At 35.8% G+C, this 18,772-nt stretch overlaps 1 protein-coding gene across 1 annotated transcript; it reads left to right on the top strand.

Annotated features, from left to right (window-relative positions):
- The first annotated feature begins 17,082 nt into the window (after window positions 1-17,082).
- On the top strand, window positions 17,083-18,003 carry LOC145246504 (uncharacterized). Its single transcript, XM_080108118.1, has one exon. It carries the CDS (start codon window positions 17,083-17,085, stop codon window positions 18,001-18,003), a length of 921 nt encoding a protein of 306 aa, XP_079964244.1.
- The last annotated feature ends 769 nt before the right edge of the window (window positions 18,004-18,772 follow it).

Here is an 18,772-nt window from a genome sequence, read left to right as displayed (position 1 = left end):
GATTGAAACTTTACTGATGTAATTTTCATCATGAGAAATTAATATTGTTAATGTTCGACGAAGAAAGAAATATATGTATGTACAATATATTACATAACGTCCACATATTTTATTTGCATATTATTCATCTTAATAAATTATATAAATATGCACAACTTTGTGGTATAAATATAAACAGCATGTAACTTTATAGAGCTGATGTCCTTATACTTCAGGTCGATACTGTCTTTCTATTTCTACGTTTATCCCATTACATTAGTTTGGCCGCTATGCTATCATTTACATGTTGACATTAGTCAATAGTCAATGATTTTAACATGCGTCAGAGAGGTTGAAACGGTCCCGCATTGACACTGTAAAAAACAGATCAATATTTGCTGGACAGTACTTGAGTGGTCAAACAAAGCGCTGAGTGATCGGAAGAAAAGAAGTAGAAGAATTCTCAAGTTACCCAAACATTGCCACTACACGATACATATTGATTAATTGCTTTAACGCCGACTGTTTCGCTATAGAACAGGAGAAAATAACAGATGCACGAAATTTATATTTTCGTTCGAGAAACTCCTTTCACCATGGTTTATTGCTAATACAAGTAGTTTTCATAATAATTCTGAAAGATTTCAAACATATTTTCATATTTTTAACAGAAATACCTATTTTTCTTAGACTTACTCTTTGGTGAAACCGTACTAATTTATATTAAATAAGGTATATAATTGCTTTCTCTTATTGTGTGATTGCATACACTGATGCGACTATTGATGACTTACGGACATTTATCAGAATATACTTAGAGTAGTTTTTGCTGTATTCGGTTTGTATCCAACTATAAAATGTAATATACACTAATTAACCAGAAATCGACATAACACCCGTTATCTATTCTATAAAGATATAATTTTATGAAAATAAAATCCAAAAAGCTTGCCTTATCAAATATACTTTTAATATACAATGTAACTTTACTATTTAATATTCGAATTAAACACCATAAGAAAAATGTGTTTTTGGTGGTTCAAATTCATGCTATTTACTAGCGTGGTTATTCTAAACCAAGAAGTTTTGTATATCGCTTTTTCCTTAACGCATAAGACAACCGAGTGTCGCAGCAATAAATAAACCTGTTTATCACATGATTCATTTCCATTAGGTGGGGATCATGTTTTCAAATAAAAAGAATCATATTTACCTTAAAAACACTACGGCAAAATTTTTCGAATTGAGTTCAAAAGATTAATAATCAACAATATTCAACTTCATTATTTTCTTCGATGGCCATGCAACAACAATTCAATGATTTTTCTTAGAACTCTTCTATTCTCAAAATACACTACAGAGTTCGCCATCATTTAATCATTGTTGCAACATACTGGTTCTACCTGAGAATTCTGCAAAAAAAAAAAAAGATACAGCAGTAGATGAAAGTGAGGTGAAGTGAAGATTGTGACAGAAGCAATCAATATTTATTTTTGGAATTTTAGTATTTCTGTGATATTCTTTTGACACGGTGTATTGTGTTAGTTAAAATGCACTTCTTTTTATTCAGTCTTTAGTTCTTTCCTCCTTAATACAAAGCATTAATGCTATATAACATCTGCTATTGATGCTTTTTTCCGTCCTCATGCAATTCATGAGATACATATAATTCGTATCCAAAACATGGACGCCAATACACTGCCTAACAATGTGTCCGTTTTAGTTTAATTACGTGACTTTCATCTGTTACTATTCATTTAGCCTGCCATCAATAAACCGGTCAAATAGCTGTTGAATTCCTGGAGGTGGAGCCTGGGCAGTTAAAGGAAATGGTCTTCAAAATACATATATCAGAATGCCCTGAAAACACATGATGATCGTTGATTGAATCATAGTGGGTTTCCTGTAGAGCAAACAAATCTCTACTTAGGAACAAGAGGGCCCTTAACACACGATCAACTTTGTTTCAGAATCACGTGACCCTAGCATTTAAACTTCCCAGATTACAGGGTATGTCCATTGCTTTAGTCAGTGTCAATTACTGAGTCGAAATTCTCAGGCGCAAGGATGCCGACGATTCGCCGATAGTGCCGATTTGCAGTTCGCACGTAAGAAGACATCTAATGAGAAAGTTAAATTCCTTCACATTTTCCCATAACTGTCGGAGCGAGTCGTGCTCCCCTTCCACGAGTTTAAGCCCCGGGATCGCCCACTTTGTAATCTCTATCATATCCAACATGACTTTTGCCCGGCTTCTCATTTGTTGCCGCACGAATGTTATGAGGAAGAGAAAGTTATTCTGTTGGTCTATCTCAAGACATCGGACCAAAATCATAAGCTTCAGAGATCGTATCAGTTTTATTTGCCGTCAGACTCGTTTCCGAAAAGTAAGGTTCAATCTCGACGATATTGTCCAATGTCTTACGTGTTCTTTTACTTCTTAATAACAAAGAAGGAGATGCAGACATACACTCCTGGCTCTTCTCTTTTTTTGGGACGGAGAGCAAGACGAGTCTGTGGAGTAAAACAGGGGGCAGAATCTGTTCAGTTTGTATTGGATGGGTAGTGGGGTTAAGGAGTCTCAGTAGGAAAAATGGCTATTTCTTTTTTATTTTTTTGGTTTTTCATGTCTCGATTTCTCGCCGAGACCATCTGTACACATCCACTCTCCGCTGATTGCGTACTCCTCTTCCAAATCTTGTGGGGATAATGAGTAGGTATCAGGAAGATACATCTTTATGTTTGTTTTTGTGTTGGCAGCACGTCTTATTCAACGTGGTTAGTTTGGTACTGTTCAACAGTGTAAGAGGCTGCACACTTAATTTCACATGGGGATTGTTTCATTTTTTCTCTGCTGTGGCAGTGATAGAATTCCTAGAGTTTTTGTTTTTCTCGCTAGTGTGCTCCAGCTATTTCTGGCCGCTGATTGTGTAGAAGGAGCTGCCGGTTCTAGAGTGGCAGGCTCTTTTCAAATCGTGGCAGCTGTGACCATCTGCCTCTTAGGGCACGGCTTTGTTATATACCCCGGCAGCTCAGAATACCAGCAATCCGGCTTTCAGCCCTATATGCCCTGGCTGCTGAAAATGCCAGTAATGCAGCTTTCCGCCCTCTAAAATTATCGATATTGTCTATGTCGTGTACCTGAGCAGGGCTAGAATGACGTAAAACCCAGCCTATTCTAAACTCCTTATAAACTGATAAAAACTATAATTAGGTTACTGGGACCGTAGATCAGGATTATGGATTTGGCGTCCTCGCACAGCTACATCACTGCTCCTAGCTGTTTGTATCCTATGTAATAGCAGACGCCGAAGATTGACACTTTTGTAACGCCTTCAAGACGAATACTCTGGCTGTATTGTTTCTCCTCAATTAGACTTCTCTATCTTTATTGCATCTTCTTTTTTAGGAGAGTAGCAAGTCCAACATTGCGTAGCTTCTCCGCGTTATATACATATATTTAGTTGAAACGTCAGCTGCCCCAGAAGGTCTGTTATTATTATTTGGGTGACCCCGGTCAGCCCTTTTTCTTACTATCAATTGTCACCAACGATTTTTTTTTTTAGCGGGATATCTATCGATCCCGGGACAGTTTTAAGGAATTTTCATACAAACAAAATGTTCTCGATATCAACTAAGACTGGCGCCCCTAAGCTGTTTCCGTCTTTGCCTCGATTGTATTTGGGAAATGCCGAAGTTTCTGTCATCCACGGATTTGACTGAGGACAGCCACAACTAATACTGTCTAATGGCAGTATAGCTATTGTGGCAATGGGAGGGATGGTCACTCGCTTATTGAGGACACAGGCAGAGGAACGCTCGTCATACTCTCCTGGGTGTGCTGACAAAACTGTCCTACTGTCTTTCTTTGACGTGAATCTCTTGTTGTCGCCGAAACTTCAAGGTCTTCATCTTCTTCTAAACTGCGTTTGCAGTAAGGCCTCTGTTCTAAGACCTGTTTCCGTGCTCCCTCCCGGTCGATACAGCCTGCCTTCATCGACAATAGATCTAGGTAGGTGGGCTCCTGCTTTTGGAAGTTCATCTACCTAGCTGGTCTCATACATTCCTACATGCTGAATCTCTACATTACTGCGGGTGGGCTTGTAGTTTATGGTCTCGTTCTTTGTTTTACTGCTAGATCGCTGGCGATTCTATGCCACCATACTAAACCACTCCAATAGTTGGATTACCTAATCGACTGCATAGCAAAATTAATCGAGATAACGCTTCAGGTGACAAACCGGTGAAAAATTCCCTGGCGTGCTGCGGCTGTCAGGGACGGATCCATAGTTTGACAGACAGAGCCCGGCTAGACACTATACCCCTAGCGGAGCCCAGACCGCTAGTTAACTCATATCCCGTTCTGCCTATAATTCAAACCTCTGATTAAGACGCTTAAGCTTTGGTAGATGGACACGTATATTTTCAAAAGCTTCCTGCCAACTGCTTAAGTCAAATCTGATACAAGGCAGCTGTAAATAATCTAAAATTGCTTCAATTATTTAATGCATGACAATGGGCAACATAGCCCCAGAATGTAATGTAACAACGTCAGAGAGGGACGAGAAGAAAAACAAAAACAAAGATTGTAAAATTTACGTTTTCTTTGTAGATAATTTAAAACAAGCAAAAAAAAAAAACCAACGAAAACACAGTAAATCCAGCTGATAATATCTGAACGTGCGGTGATAAAGATTTCACTGACCTCTGATCTAAACTTCCTTTTCATACTACTCTCGCAAATGAGGACAGTGCCTAATTTTGAATTTATCTTCTCATTTTTCGTATCGCATGGGTTTTGAATTCGAATGCAAGCGTATCTCTAGAGGACACACGCAAACCGTTGGCGCTTATTAGTGTGGTTCTTCACATCGTTATTACATTCCTCCCTGACCCCGTAGTCACATACACGACGGTGGCAGTCGATTTTATCGAGTACTAATTCGCTGATGTGGAGCACCCGCGAGAACATGTAGTTCCACTTGTGTGAAAACCGTTTGGTTCCGTTTCATATTAACCGCTTTGACCGCAAATGGTATACGATACACCACTAGACGAAACTAGCCCACGATACAACGTTAATTCTAAAAAAAAAGAAAAAAATCCGGCTAAAATTATAATTTAAATTGTTTCTATAACATAACAACGCACGTCTAAAAGTCAGACACAATTCGTAGTTTAATTTTTTCACGACGAGAACCAATATCACAAAGTCCGGTACTAGAATTGCTATTTAAAATTCTCTATAGAACGAAAACATTTCATAGAGTTCGACATAAACTTACATATTAAAATTCTCTATAGCTTGACAAATGTTCACAAATTCCGCCTTTTGGATAGGTATTTAAATCTCTCCGTAGTATAGCGCATTTTCACAACATCTGGTTTATGAATACATCTTAAAAATATTCACGGCTGAACAAATGTCCACATTTATTTCGAATGTACATTGAACATTCAACCGAATCGTATTTTAATATATTCATTTTACGATGACGACAATATAAAAAGTAAATCCAACCGAATCATATGCGTGATGTCAATTCTAAAAATAGTCCGACACACTGCACTTGCATCCTCGTCCGTCGCATTCATCTCCCTCTAAATACAATTGTAGCAGGCTCGTTACTTTTCCCCGGTAAACGGCTTCACCACACCATCGTCGACCCGGACGAAATAACGGCCGAAATAGCTTGAAAGATTTCTAAATTTTTCTTCGAAAATTAATCCCTATTTTAGAAACGTACATACGTTAGAGTTGACTGCGAACGTTATCGAAAATTGTGTTCGTGTTTTTTAGGACAAAACGTAAGCTTATTCTGAAAGCAGTGAAAGCTGAAAAGAAAAAAGCATCAGATCCAGAATTATATTTTACAATCAGTGTTATAGTTCTTCTCGATCGCCGTCGCCATTGTAATTCTCTTTTCGTCTTCTTAGCTGCTGACATCCTCACTTACCCGAGATAAAAAAACAAAACAATGCCAGTGCCTTCGAATAAAAAACGTGTTTTTATGCAGCCGCCAAATATGCTTTAATCTTCTTATTTATCGTTTCAGTTGTGTTTCGGGTTCGGATCCCATCGGTTGTCGGCAGAGGACACACGCCAACCGCAGCGCTTATTACAGTGGTTCTCCACACACCTATTACACTTTCCCAACTTAAGACCGGAGGTGCTGTAACGCTTCAGCAACATAACATGTTTTAGGTTTCGCGTACCGCCGTAAAAGTATATAGAGAGCGCGAGGGAGGATAAGGTAAAGTACATCATAAAGCCTCTTCCATTTCTTTGTGATTTAATTTATCAATAGGACATGGCGTCTTCATATAGACTTTATACGCTTAATTCATTTACCTTTAAATATATATATATATTTATATATATATATATTTATATATATATTTAAATATATATATATATATATATCTTCTATCTATATAAATAAAATGAACTCATTTTCCCACCGACTTTGACCTTAATAGGATTAAAAATCATGACATTACATGGAAATGTAATGCATACAGACTGTAGCACATTATCAAAGGTTTGCTATATGCCTATTACCTCTACAGTTCCTCGACAATGGTACATTCCTATATTTTTTTTCGGCGAGAGTCCACTGCCAAAATAGCTTGGAGTTATTGGAAATTGCAACATCTTTTCTCTCTATTAGCTTCCTCTTTTCCCCTCACCCCATTTACACCGCAGCGGATGCGTTCACAAGGAACAGTACGAGGAAACACACCGGTTTGGAATCGTACAAGGTTACTTAGGCCGTTTTTGTAATTCTTCGTTATCTTTTTTCCCTGATTCATGCATTCTGTTTTTTCCTTATTAAAATAGAAATAAAAAAATAAATAAACGCGGAAACGCGATTGCTATTATTGTTTTCTTTTTTTTTTTTTTTCGTTAGTGTAAGACGCAATCTGCGAGACTAACCGCATTTTAGTTCCTGTTTTAACGACTCTTACCGTGAAATTTATGACCTTTATTTATTAGTACTTTCAACTCAACATTTACTTATACAGAGATATTACAACGCAACGATACTTTTAATTCACTTGCATTACACTTAAATTAAAATTAAAACAAATAAATTGAATTAGAATCCAAGAAAACAAAAACATTCATTTAGGATTCGAGTGTGATGGACTACTGAAACCAAAACAAAATTCACTGCGGAATTTATATTTGACCTAATTTACTCTTTAGTTAATTCATCACGTTTGTTGGGTTTTTTTTTGCGCGTTCGCCTCAATGATTCGAGTTAGAGCCGCCCCCCTCCAAACTTTTTTGGGGAATTTTCAAACACCCGGGCACTACCGAACCGTTCGTATTGCATAACGTTCATTTTTTTAATTGTTGTTTTTTACACGATTTTTTTTAATTAGTTTTAACATTGTTTGGTTTTATAATATTTGAACAGGGTCATGACTTCACTTTGTTTTCATTTCAGCCCCCCGCAACGACGCAGTCCTCTTAAAACCAAGGCAACGCCGGGTACCCCCCGCTAGTCCGCTAGTATATATATATATATATATATATATATATATATATATATATATATATATATATATATATATATATATTGGGGTAAATGTCATCGAATCTCGATGAGTTAGAGTGAGCAAATGGTACTGAATGAATGTATTGTCCAATGATAACAAAAGTAAATAATAACTGCCCATTGGTGAGCGCGCCCATGTATTGGGCTGTGGGCGATGTTGAATACAGAACGGACACTACAATAGATTGGATATCGAGCAAAGACCAGTCAAGACAATATTGATTGAACGCTGTGTTCGCGTTGATAATGAATGATCGATAGCGGTAAGTGTGCAGTGATTGATTAATGAGCGAAAGCGTACGTTTATTCGTTTCGACATGTAAGTGCGGACGAGCTGATCAATCACACCTACTAGACATAAGTCGATACATGTTATCCGTAATATAACATAAGATAATCTACTATGTTCTACCGATGATCGGAATAAACAGATACGTATAAGTTTATGACCACGGTTTCATTGAAATCACATGTTACACTTGCACATGTACGTAAAATAAATAAAATCAGAATTAGTAGTAACAAATGATGAGACGTGTTGGCTTTTCTGGTAACATTTTAATCGTTTTTCGAAATAATCAGTGTAACTAATTCATATATATTTTGCCAGTATCAACGTCATACTACAAATGTTATAATGTGTTCAGTATAAATAGTGTTGATGATACATGTAATATTATGCACTGTTGTCTTACGCAGTGGATTATATTAGATAGTATCCACTGTTTTAATCACTTTTAAGATCAGAATTTACCACGAAATAAGACAGATAACTAGAGTCGATCACTTCCCGTAGTAATGCAGTCTAAACACTGTAACACACGAACATACATTACGTTCACTTAACAGATCTTTAGAAAATGGGGCAATATACATATTTTCCACGACTGTTACTACATTTTACTAGTGTTTTGAATCAATGATTAGAATGTTTGACCATATTTATAAGAATTAGCTAAATAGTTCTTACCATATTTTTCAAATGTAACTAAATGTACCAGAAATTATTATTAGATGCAAACGCTTATAATAATAATAATCTACATGTGTATAAAATAAGAATGTGTGTACGAATATTTCTAACCACATACTCAACAAATCTTTGATCTACAAACTTGAAATTAGATATATAACATATTCACACATGGGGGAATCTTTTTAATTAGCTTTTATTTGTAAAATGCTGCTTAGGGATTAAATTTGAAAGAATTGTTTCGTGAGGATTCATCGGATATTTCTCTGTTTGTCAACTGTTTTTTCGAAGGTTGAAAAATACTTTTTAAAGATCGCTGCAAGGTAATCTAATGGTTATCGAACTTAACTATACGTCTTGGTTTACATTTCCGCTCAAGCATATTTTTTATATACAAGAAGTGAACTGTTTAGAAAAAACACAACACTCGAATGCACATGCCCCAGATTCCTCTGTTTATTTTTCTTCATTGTGTAAGAAATTTAACGTCACAGTTGGAAAAAATCAAATACAATCGCCTATTTATTATAAACAACCCAAAGCATCAGACTACTTTATTTGTCCGGTAAAAATGCTGTGATAAATATAAAATGATCTTTCAAGAAAATATCTTTTTGATGATAAGAAAAAATCTTTCATACGCTATGTACTTGAATATAAGGCATAATCACGGTGACACATCGATTCCGTTAGGTAACCGAAGTTAAGTAACGTTTAGCCTAGCCAGTGCAATAATTGGTGACTACTTGGGAATTCAAGGTGCTGTATGTACTCTCCAATGAACTTCCGCATTGTTTACAGTTTTCTTGGGTTCTGCTTGTCGCTGGAAGCAAGGGGTGTCGATTCAAGATAGGTGCTGTTGGAGATTGTGCAACTCTTACCTCATAATTAAACGCAACGAATCATACAGGATGTATCCATTTGATTTTGAGACTCAACGGAGGCGATAAGAACTCCAATGTATGCATACACATTGCATCCAAATTAAATCTAAGTTTACTAACGAATATAAACAGACTGTCCTATCCCTAAATATATAATTATTTTTTATCTAATCTGAAATAAAATAGAACGACATTAACATCAACATATTAAACATCGATAAAGCTATTTTCATTTAAAATAAGCAGTCTTAAAATATTATATTAATATATATTAATTATAAAACTATTCACAGAATATTAAAGTGAAATTAACATTAAAATATGCTTAGGCATTAAACAATGCCATTTTTAATTTTATAACTTTGAACGCAATCATGTTCGCATGAAATGATCCACGACTACTGGCATTCCCTTCTTAATATGCGTATTATTAACCATAAAAACAAGTCAACACTAAGACATTTGTTAACACATATAGATTTAATCAGCGTATAATTATTTGATGAATTAATTATAAATACTTGTGATAAAGAAAGAAACTCGAAACAAGAAATCTACGAAACTTATATATTAAAATTTTATTGAATATGCGAAAACTCTATAAAATAATAACGGAGTTTCTTCAAATCAATATGCCAATATGCTATTTAATAAAATTAAACCTAAATACAAACACGTTGGTTGAATAAAAGTTAAAACAAATCTAAATTATTTTCTCCATAATTACATTTATGTAATATTTCTAAGTAAACATTGGATGGAATGCTAATGATCAAATAAGTTTTTTTTTTATCCAGGTGTTTTCAAAGTAATCTAAAAACTTTTTAGGGGCGCTATTGTCGGAGTTATGTAAAATGTGATTGCATTAACTACCGAGGGTAAAATTAGAGCACTGTGTAAAGTATCGTTAAGAAAGTCTTCTGTAGGAACTTGACTCTGATGTAATGATTGTGATAGGTACAGCGATCGTAATCTGCTTCTCATATTCAGCTATATTTAATTTTACTCTAGCTTGTTTCTTTAAAATATAGTGTTCTCAAGGAATCATGACACCTATATTCAGATATATTGTTTATTGGATATTTGCATGGAACAAAGTGTGATCGGGATGATTGAATATATTATCGATTGCAGTCTATTCCTATTCGCTGAATAATCACGAGCAAAGAGACAGACAGGAAATGGGAGTAACTACTATATTTTATGAAGAAATGTAAGGTGTTATTCATACAATTATTGTTAGACCGTTGTTTAAAAATATAAGGCTTTTAAACACTCGAATAATACAGTAAAATCTCTCACGAGAGAGAGAATCCTTTATGTTTCCAAGAGTACTAAAATAGTGATTCCATATAAACTTAGTGCACCTTCCCTTTACAAAGAAATTCACACATCGAATACCGACTAAGCCCACATTTTTTAACTCCGGTGGTCTGGACTAATCAAGTGTTTAAGCTATATTTTCACGATTAGAACTGCTGGTTTAAACAACTATGTGAACTAAGGTATTAAAAATTTGACGTTTAAATAAAAAAACACATCCATTTAAGTTACAACGTAAAACATGAATTATGAGGTAAAATATAAAAGAAGTATTATGTCGTTACATATTTTCTATAAAAATGATGTATTTTATATGTCAAAATAAAATAAACTACCGACAAATAAAAGTATGCGCAATCATACATATATTACTAATGAAGGTGTGATATATATGGAGAGGACCTATCTCAGAAACGGGCGAGAATCTGTCTCGGCAGCAGTTTAAAAGACAGAAAAAAAGAGGTCAAGATGGCGGCTGTTGTCTTTTAAAGTCTCGAATCGCTTGGAGGAGTGAAGAAGCATTTTAAAATATGCGAATCGACAACGTCGACGTGCATTTCTTGTTGTGACCAACGAACTTTACTCGACTCAACTTGTGACGAGCGAACTCAACTTGTGATTAGCGAACCTCTGCTTGACGTTTTAACCAAAAAGTGTTGTGGCTTTGCGTTAGACTAAGACATCTGATACAGAAGGATTCATAATCCGGGTCAAAATGAACCCACAGTGATCTACAGAATATTTTAATTAGGGGGACACCAAATGGAATATTTTTAATTTTTTGAAGATATAATTTTGTGTCTTAAAATTTTCAAGATGTTCATTTTGATTTTATGAAATTAATCCATTATAAGTTTTTACTTGTCTAGAAAAAAATATATTTATAATTAGCATGTAGTTTTTAAATGAGTAAACTATCTCATTTAAAGTTCATAATGTAATATAGGGATGAAATCAATCGCTTTATATAGTTTGTTTTGTTTTGAATGGGAACACAGTTTACGTTTATTCTGTGTGTAAATATTTTCCTGAAAAAACAGTATTGAATTAAAGCTCAATAAAACTCATTAATCATAAATTTGAGTGTCTCTTAGTTCTGATAAGTTGTGTCTCATGAAAAGAATACAGATATTTGCATCATATCCACAGCATTAGCTGAGAAATATTCATTTAAACATTAACTGTTAGAAATCGACTGACGTCTAAAGCTTTAAATAAAGATGCATGGGCGCGTCGAAGACAACAAATGTGTGGAATGATTTTACAAGTGAATGCTTTGCATTTATGGGATAAGCTGGTTGCTGTTCTTCTTTAAGCGATTTCGATTGAATACTTCTCTTCTTTGAAAAGGTCATCTGTATAAGAAAGTTCATGGCAGGTAGGGTTTCGGGGGCAGCACAATCAAGCGAATCTTAAATGGAAGAGAAGGGATGGATATTTGTGTCGGAGGAACATTTTCCTTGGGCGATAAAGCAGCAGCTGAGCACAGGAAGGTAGGCGCAGTAACAACCACCGGCGTCCATTTGCACCATTTCTATCCGTTGTCGCACATGTCATATCTATTCCCCAGGATACGTCATGGATTAAACAAGGACAATATTAATCGATATTGTAGTGTGAACTTATGCCTACGATAAATCCAACTGCGTCTTGAAAGACCAATTTACCATAGACAATTACAGTAAGCAACAAATGAATTATCGCCTTCCACATCGGCAAGAAGCGCAACATTCGAATTAAGATTTAATACAATTTTTATGTATTCTGTGATATAGATTTATAATTATTTTATAATAGAGATCATTTGTTGTTTGTTTGTATATTTATCGATTAAAAAAAGAGAATAGTAACATCAATCTTACGTACATATCAAATTTCGTTCATGAATGAAAATTGTTGTCTCCTTAATTATGTAGAAAGGAGAACGACACTGCCAAAACAACTCTGACTACTGAAGTGATTTATATGTGATAACATAAAGAAAGTAGTTTTCGTTGATTACTCCAACTTATTTAATGTAACTAAGAGCATCATGTATAAAAATGTAAAAATTCTTAACATGTAAAAATGAAATGCGGTTTACATTTCAAAGCAAACCTTTCTCATAGTTTTATCATACTTAATGATTTATATATTTTAATAATATTTTATGAACTTGGTGAACGAAAAAAGTGGATTTTTTTGTTTCTTTCGCAATTGTATTGCTTGTTTTAATCAATTCATGTCAGTGTATATATAAAAATAGAACGCGATTCATTTTACTGTTATTTTACGAATCGAATACGAACAAATTCGACTGCCACTATCGCATTGTTTATTTTTATCAGTTTATAATTGTTTCCCACTGTAAAAATCAGTTTTTATAACATTAATATGTTATAAAGTTTCATACAAAAAATACTTCCTGAGATTTTGATTGGTAGAAATCTAAATTGCTATGCAATTATTGTATCCTTATTATAATGAATAAATACCAGTTATCAAATTCATGAAAGAAATTTCTTATGAACTGAAACACACCACAGTCATTTCCGTGTGATGTTAAAGTCGCGTAAAAAGCAAACTATTTGATCGTGTAGCGGAGGCAAGAAGCCAATTAAATGCATGAAACTATATGCAAAACGTGTAGTTTTATCTTTTGTCTACAATAAACTGAAGCTTGCTGTGTGGACAAGAGTCGATTAGGTTTATTGTATTTAATGTTTTACCTAAGATATTTCTATGTGTAAGTTGAATTATTTTAATTTCATTGTTAATGTACGAAGATTCTATACTTTACGGCCAATTACATACATATAATGTTATTTTATTATTCAGGGAAGACGGAAAATGATTTAGGACACCTTTAAAGACGATTAAGAATTAAGTTGACTCGCAATTCTGATATTCAATTATTCCGCGCTTGGATGAGTAAATTTAATTATGATATTTTTTTATAAAATGCCAATGTGAAAATCGTGATACTCCAAGCATGCCGAACGTTTATTATTTAGGTTTTTCTGCACTTATTATTCTAGGCGTTTAAGTAATTAATTTGAATTTACTGTTTCGTTAATTATAGAATTATAAGATATGTAGAAAATAAAGACAAGTAAATAATAACGAAAGGTGATGCTACCTAAACTATGACAGGTGCTTTAGATACTATTGAAGATTAGATTAAATATAGTAAATATTTAATGAGAATTATTTACGTTCTAGCTTTCTATAAATACGCGTGAGAATTGTGGAAAATTGAGTAACGGAAGAGTTTTTCTCCAAATGTCTTCTGGTATTCCCATACGGTGACTGAAATAAGACGAACAAACACTTTATTTATAAAGAGATATTAAACGAACAAGGCGCGTTCACACAAAGTATTAGTCACAGAATTAGACCAAAAAGTTCAGTGAAAAGAAATGTAGTGTCTGAAAGACAAGCCTTCTAAAAAAACTGATTTATTATCATTGTAAATCATTTTGTGTTATCTTAACTGTTTTACTGTGTACTCTGGTCCTGGATATGACATTTAACTATATCCGATGGCTATCCCATCGCTTGCGGACTTTAGGATATGTAGAGCCACCCTTTAATTGCCATTTCTCCCAGGTCCATACTGACCCGGAGTAGTAGTACCTATTAGGGTCCAAACTATGGGTTAAACAGAAACCGACTTGAAAAAGAAACAAATATATTCTATTCAAATTTTTTCTTCAAAATCGCTAGATTCGGCATTAAAAACCTAAAAAAGGTGTCATAAATGCCATAAAAGAAAAACAACCAACCAACTATTGATTTCTCATTTTCTAAAAATATACTTAACATTTTAGCCGCAGTCCTTACCATCTTCTTATGGTTAGTGCTAAACTCTCTAAGTTCTTTCTTCACTGTTCATGATAATTTTTGTTGTACCAAACAGAACTGATGCCGCCACCATATATATTTCTGGTGCTTTTATTTGCCGGTTGATGCAAAATGTTGTGCATGATATGTACGAAAAGAAATTGAAGTTTATGTGGTAATTATTACTGACCGGAACTCGATGTGGAGGGGGGAGGCATTGGAATTCTGGGAGGCAGTCGTTCAAGCAAAAGGTTTAAAAAGCGCTTGGTCGACTGATTTTATAGTAGTAGTAGTAGTAGTAGTAGTAGTAGTTTGTTGTCCACCACGTGGGTCGGACTGAACTTTGCATAGCATCAACTTGTGGGTTATAAAACACCCCTATCGTTGATGTGTTAGTTGGACTTTTTTGTTTAGTCAAGTTACACGTTTCACAGTTACTATTACAAAGACAATTTGTCGTTGTAAGCAACGAGGCAATACGTTGCAACTCCAGTTAGCCGAGAAAAGCCGAGAAGGATTCTCCACACAAGTTAAGAGTTTCATTGTTTTTTCCTTCTATGTTGAGTTCAGGTTTAGCCGTTGAGTTGCAGAAACGCCCCCCCTTCAGTTTGTTAAAATCCGACACTTTGCAACGTAACGCAAAAAAAAAAAAAAAAAATGAACGACCCTATTACTCGGAGGGAACTAGAGAGAAGGCTATCCCATCTTCAAAGAAAGATAAGGGCGACTGTGGTGGGTATGGAAGAAGAACCTCTATCCTTGAATGTGTTTTTATCTTTTGAAAAGGATATAGAAGGATGGCTAGAGGAGCTAGAGTGTGTGTCTTGGAGTATGGAGGAGCAACTGGCTGCAGAAGAGGAAGCTGAATCGCTTGCTGAACTTTTTCAAGCTTCGTTTAGATTTAAGAGAGAGATACGACAGAGACTGGGAGTTGTACGGACAGTCAGTGAAGGAAATACTCCAGAGGTCCCTATAGAAGATACGAGGTCCACCAACATTGAACCAACCTTCAACCCTCATAGTCAAGAAGCCACTAGAATCCCAGAAGCAACCAAATGCTTCAACCCAACCGCACATTCTTCCTTTTCAGTAGAACCTTTTAAAATCAAACTGAAAGAGCCACATTTCAGTGGAAGGGATTTTGAAAGAAATAGAAGAGGTTTTAAGGACTTTCTCACTAAGTTTGAGAATTGTGCAATGTCTATACTATCGGCATCAGGAAAGCTATATTTTTGAGGTGTTCTCTTGGGGTTAGAGCCCTTCAACTTATTGACCACTTGTCCGTCTCCGAAGACAGTTACCCAGTGGCTCTAAAATTGTTGAAAGAACAATACTTGGATGAGGAAGAAATACGTGGCGAAATAATCCAAGGTATATTAGATTTTCGCTTGGAGAGTCCAAAAGTCTCGGTGGGGTTGAAGGACTTTATGATAAAAACGCAGGCGGACGTATTGGAACTTAGAGCATCATACATCTGCGACTTATATGATGACCAGTCGGCAGGTACCATAATAATTTCTCAGGTATTGTTTGCAAAATTACCATCCAACATAAAAAATGAACTAATCAGGATTTCTGGAAAAACCTATCCAACATTATCAATAATCCTGTTGAAGACACCAGAAATTATTAATCCTTTTTTGATTAATAGAAAACCTGAACAGTACCCTGTGACCAAGCTGAGCCCCCCCCACCTAGACTTAGGAAAGAATGTGAAGAAGAATCACATTCCTCCGTGAAGTCTTTCAATGCCAAAGTGGAATCAAAACCACAAAAATGTGAGTTTTGTAAAAAGCATGAACATTCTTCGGAAAATTGTCCCTGCTACACCTCCCATGAAGCCCGGATTACAAGGTGCAAAGAACTTTGGCTGTGTTTTAGATGCCTAAAAAAGACACATAGGGGAGCAATGTGCCCTTTGAGAACAGCTAAATATAGTAGCTGTAGCAGCTGCACTGTTAAGGGCCACGTGACAGCAATGTTCCCAGACAAGAGAGGCAAGGTGCATGTGGACACCTGTGTACATACGAATGATTACAGCTATGGTTTCATGTCTCCTGTAATCAACATAGTAGTAGGAAAGGGAAATAGTCAGTTGGAAATAAATTGTCTCCTGGACACCGGAAGCCAAAGGACCTACTTGGATACCTCTGTGCTGGAAAAACTGAATTGCATTTCTACAGCTAAAGAAAGTAGGTTGGAAGTGAAAACCTTTTTGGGCTCAGAGACAAGACCTTTTAAAGAGGCCACAGTGGAGTTAAGACTTATCCCTGAGAAAGTTCACTCTCTTCAAATTCTGTCCAGTCATTTGAGTCTTTCTCATGAGTTACTGGAGCTTCCGCAGATAATTAAAAACCTGAAACAACATCAGTTAGCAACTAAGTACAATTCCCGGGACAGTTATATTAAAATTGAGGGGCTGTTGGGAGTTGACGCCATTCAATTCCTAGAACCATTTGAAATCGTACCCTGCATGTATGGAACCGCTTTTTCCACACCGAGAGGGCTTGTACCCTTTGATAACAGCCGTTGATTCATGTATGAGAATCAGTTAAAACCAAGACACAAAGTGAAGAGAGGGGCAAAATTTAATTATACCTCCTTGTTGGACAAAACACCTCCACTTTCAGAGTACAAAATTAATTTTGTGCTGAACCCAGAGGAGAAATATCCATACCCGTTAAAAGCTTGGTTTGAAGAAGGAAACGTCCAGAGAAGACTAGGAAACATGTTTAGCATGGACTCACTAGGGTTACCTATCACAGAGGAATTCTCCACCGTGGATGAAGAGATGGTACAAAAGTTTAGGAACACTATATCCTACAAAGATGGCCGATACCATGTACAGCTGCCATGGTATGAAGACAAAGTGAAGTCTGTGCCTTCTTACTACAATGCTGCTCTTAGAATACTGGAAAGAGTAGTTAAAGACCTGGAGAAGAAAGGCCTCTATGACCAATACGTAGACGTCTTTAGACAACAGGAAGACGAAGGGATTATAGAGGAAATAACAGTGACTCCAGAAGACTTTCAAAAGTACATATGGATTCCGCACAGACCGGTACTAAAACTGACTGATCAAACGACTGTGTTCATTTGTTCCTACAAGGGGGCAAATGCTACATCTTTGAATGAGGCAGCCTATCCAGGAGTCAACCTAATGGGAGACATGTTAGAACTGTTGATTCGCTTTAGGGCCAACAAATATGTATTATTGGCCGACATAAGGAAAGCATTCCTTATGATTCGTCTAGAGCTAGAAAAGGACTGCAATCGGTTTTGTTTCTTCTTGAAAAAAGGCGACAACTTGCATTGTTACAGATACTCTACCATCTTATTCGGTTTCAATGCAAGTTCATTTATATTAAATTATGTCTTAAAATATCATGCAGAAAAATTTCCTGCAGATGAATATTCCCAAGTACTCAGGTCAACTTTTATGTTGACAATTTGGTGAAAACAGGAAATGATGTAGATACTCTATCTACGTTATACTCAGCGGTGAAGGAACGAATACAAGAGGGTAACTTTGAGATACAATCCTGTAACTCGAACAGTGCAGTGTTACAAGAAAAAATAGCGGCAGATGGAACTCTGTCAGGTTTTGATTCTTGTGTGGAGAAAGTTTTAGGGTATTTGTACAACCCTCAACATGATACTATGAAGGTCTGTTCGCACCAATGCGATGTAACCGCATCAACAAAAAGGAAAATGCTGTCTGAAGTTTCCAAAATATTTGATCCCTTGTCCCTATATCTTCCAATGACAGAAGGGAGCAGAATGCTGATAGGAGAACTTTGGAGGCAAAAGTTGGATTGGGATGATGAAGTTTCAGAAGAGTCAAAAAAACCCTGGAAAGCTCTGGCAAAGGACTTAACAGAATTGGGCGCTGTATCATTTCCAAGGAGAGTCCTAAACGACAATAAGCCCCTATAATTATTCCTATATTGTGATGCCTCCAAAAGTGCATACGGCTTTTCAGCATATGCTGTACAAGATGGACAGTCTGCACTGGTGTTTGCTAAAGCAAAAGTAGCACCCTTAAAAGGTAAATCTCTACCCACTTTGGAGCTTTTGTCAGTGTTTCTAGCATAAAAATGTTTTCCCTTTATAAAGGAAGCCTTGAAGAACTCCCTGATAGAAAAAATATATGTTCTAACGGACGCTCAAGTGGTATTGGCTTGGATACTATCAAAGTCGATAACCACAAAAAACATCTTTGCGCG

This window comes from Euprymna scolopes, chromosome 24 (genome assembly GCF_053919585.1).
Source record: "Euprymna scolopes isolate OS-2025 chromosome 24, ASM5391958v1, whole genome shotgun sequence".
NCBI classification, from domain to species: Eukaryota; Metazoa; Mollusca; class Cephalopoda; order Sepiida; family Sepiolidae; genus Euprymna; species Euprymna scolopes.
Note: the sequence above shows the minus strand (reverse complement) of the source record. Positions and strands in the feature narration are given on the sequence as shown.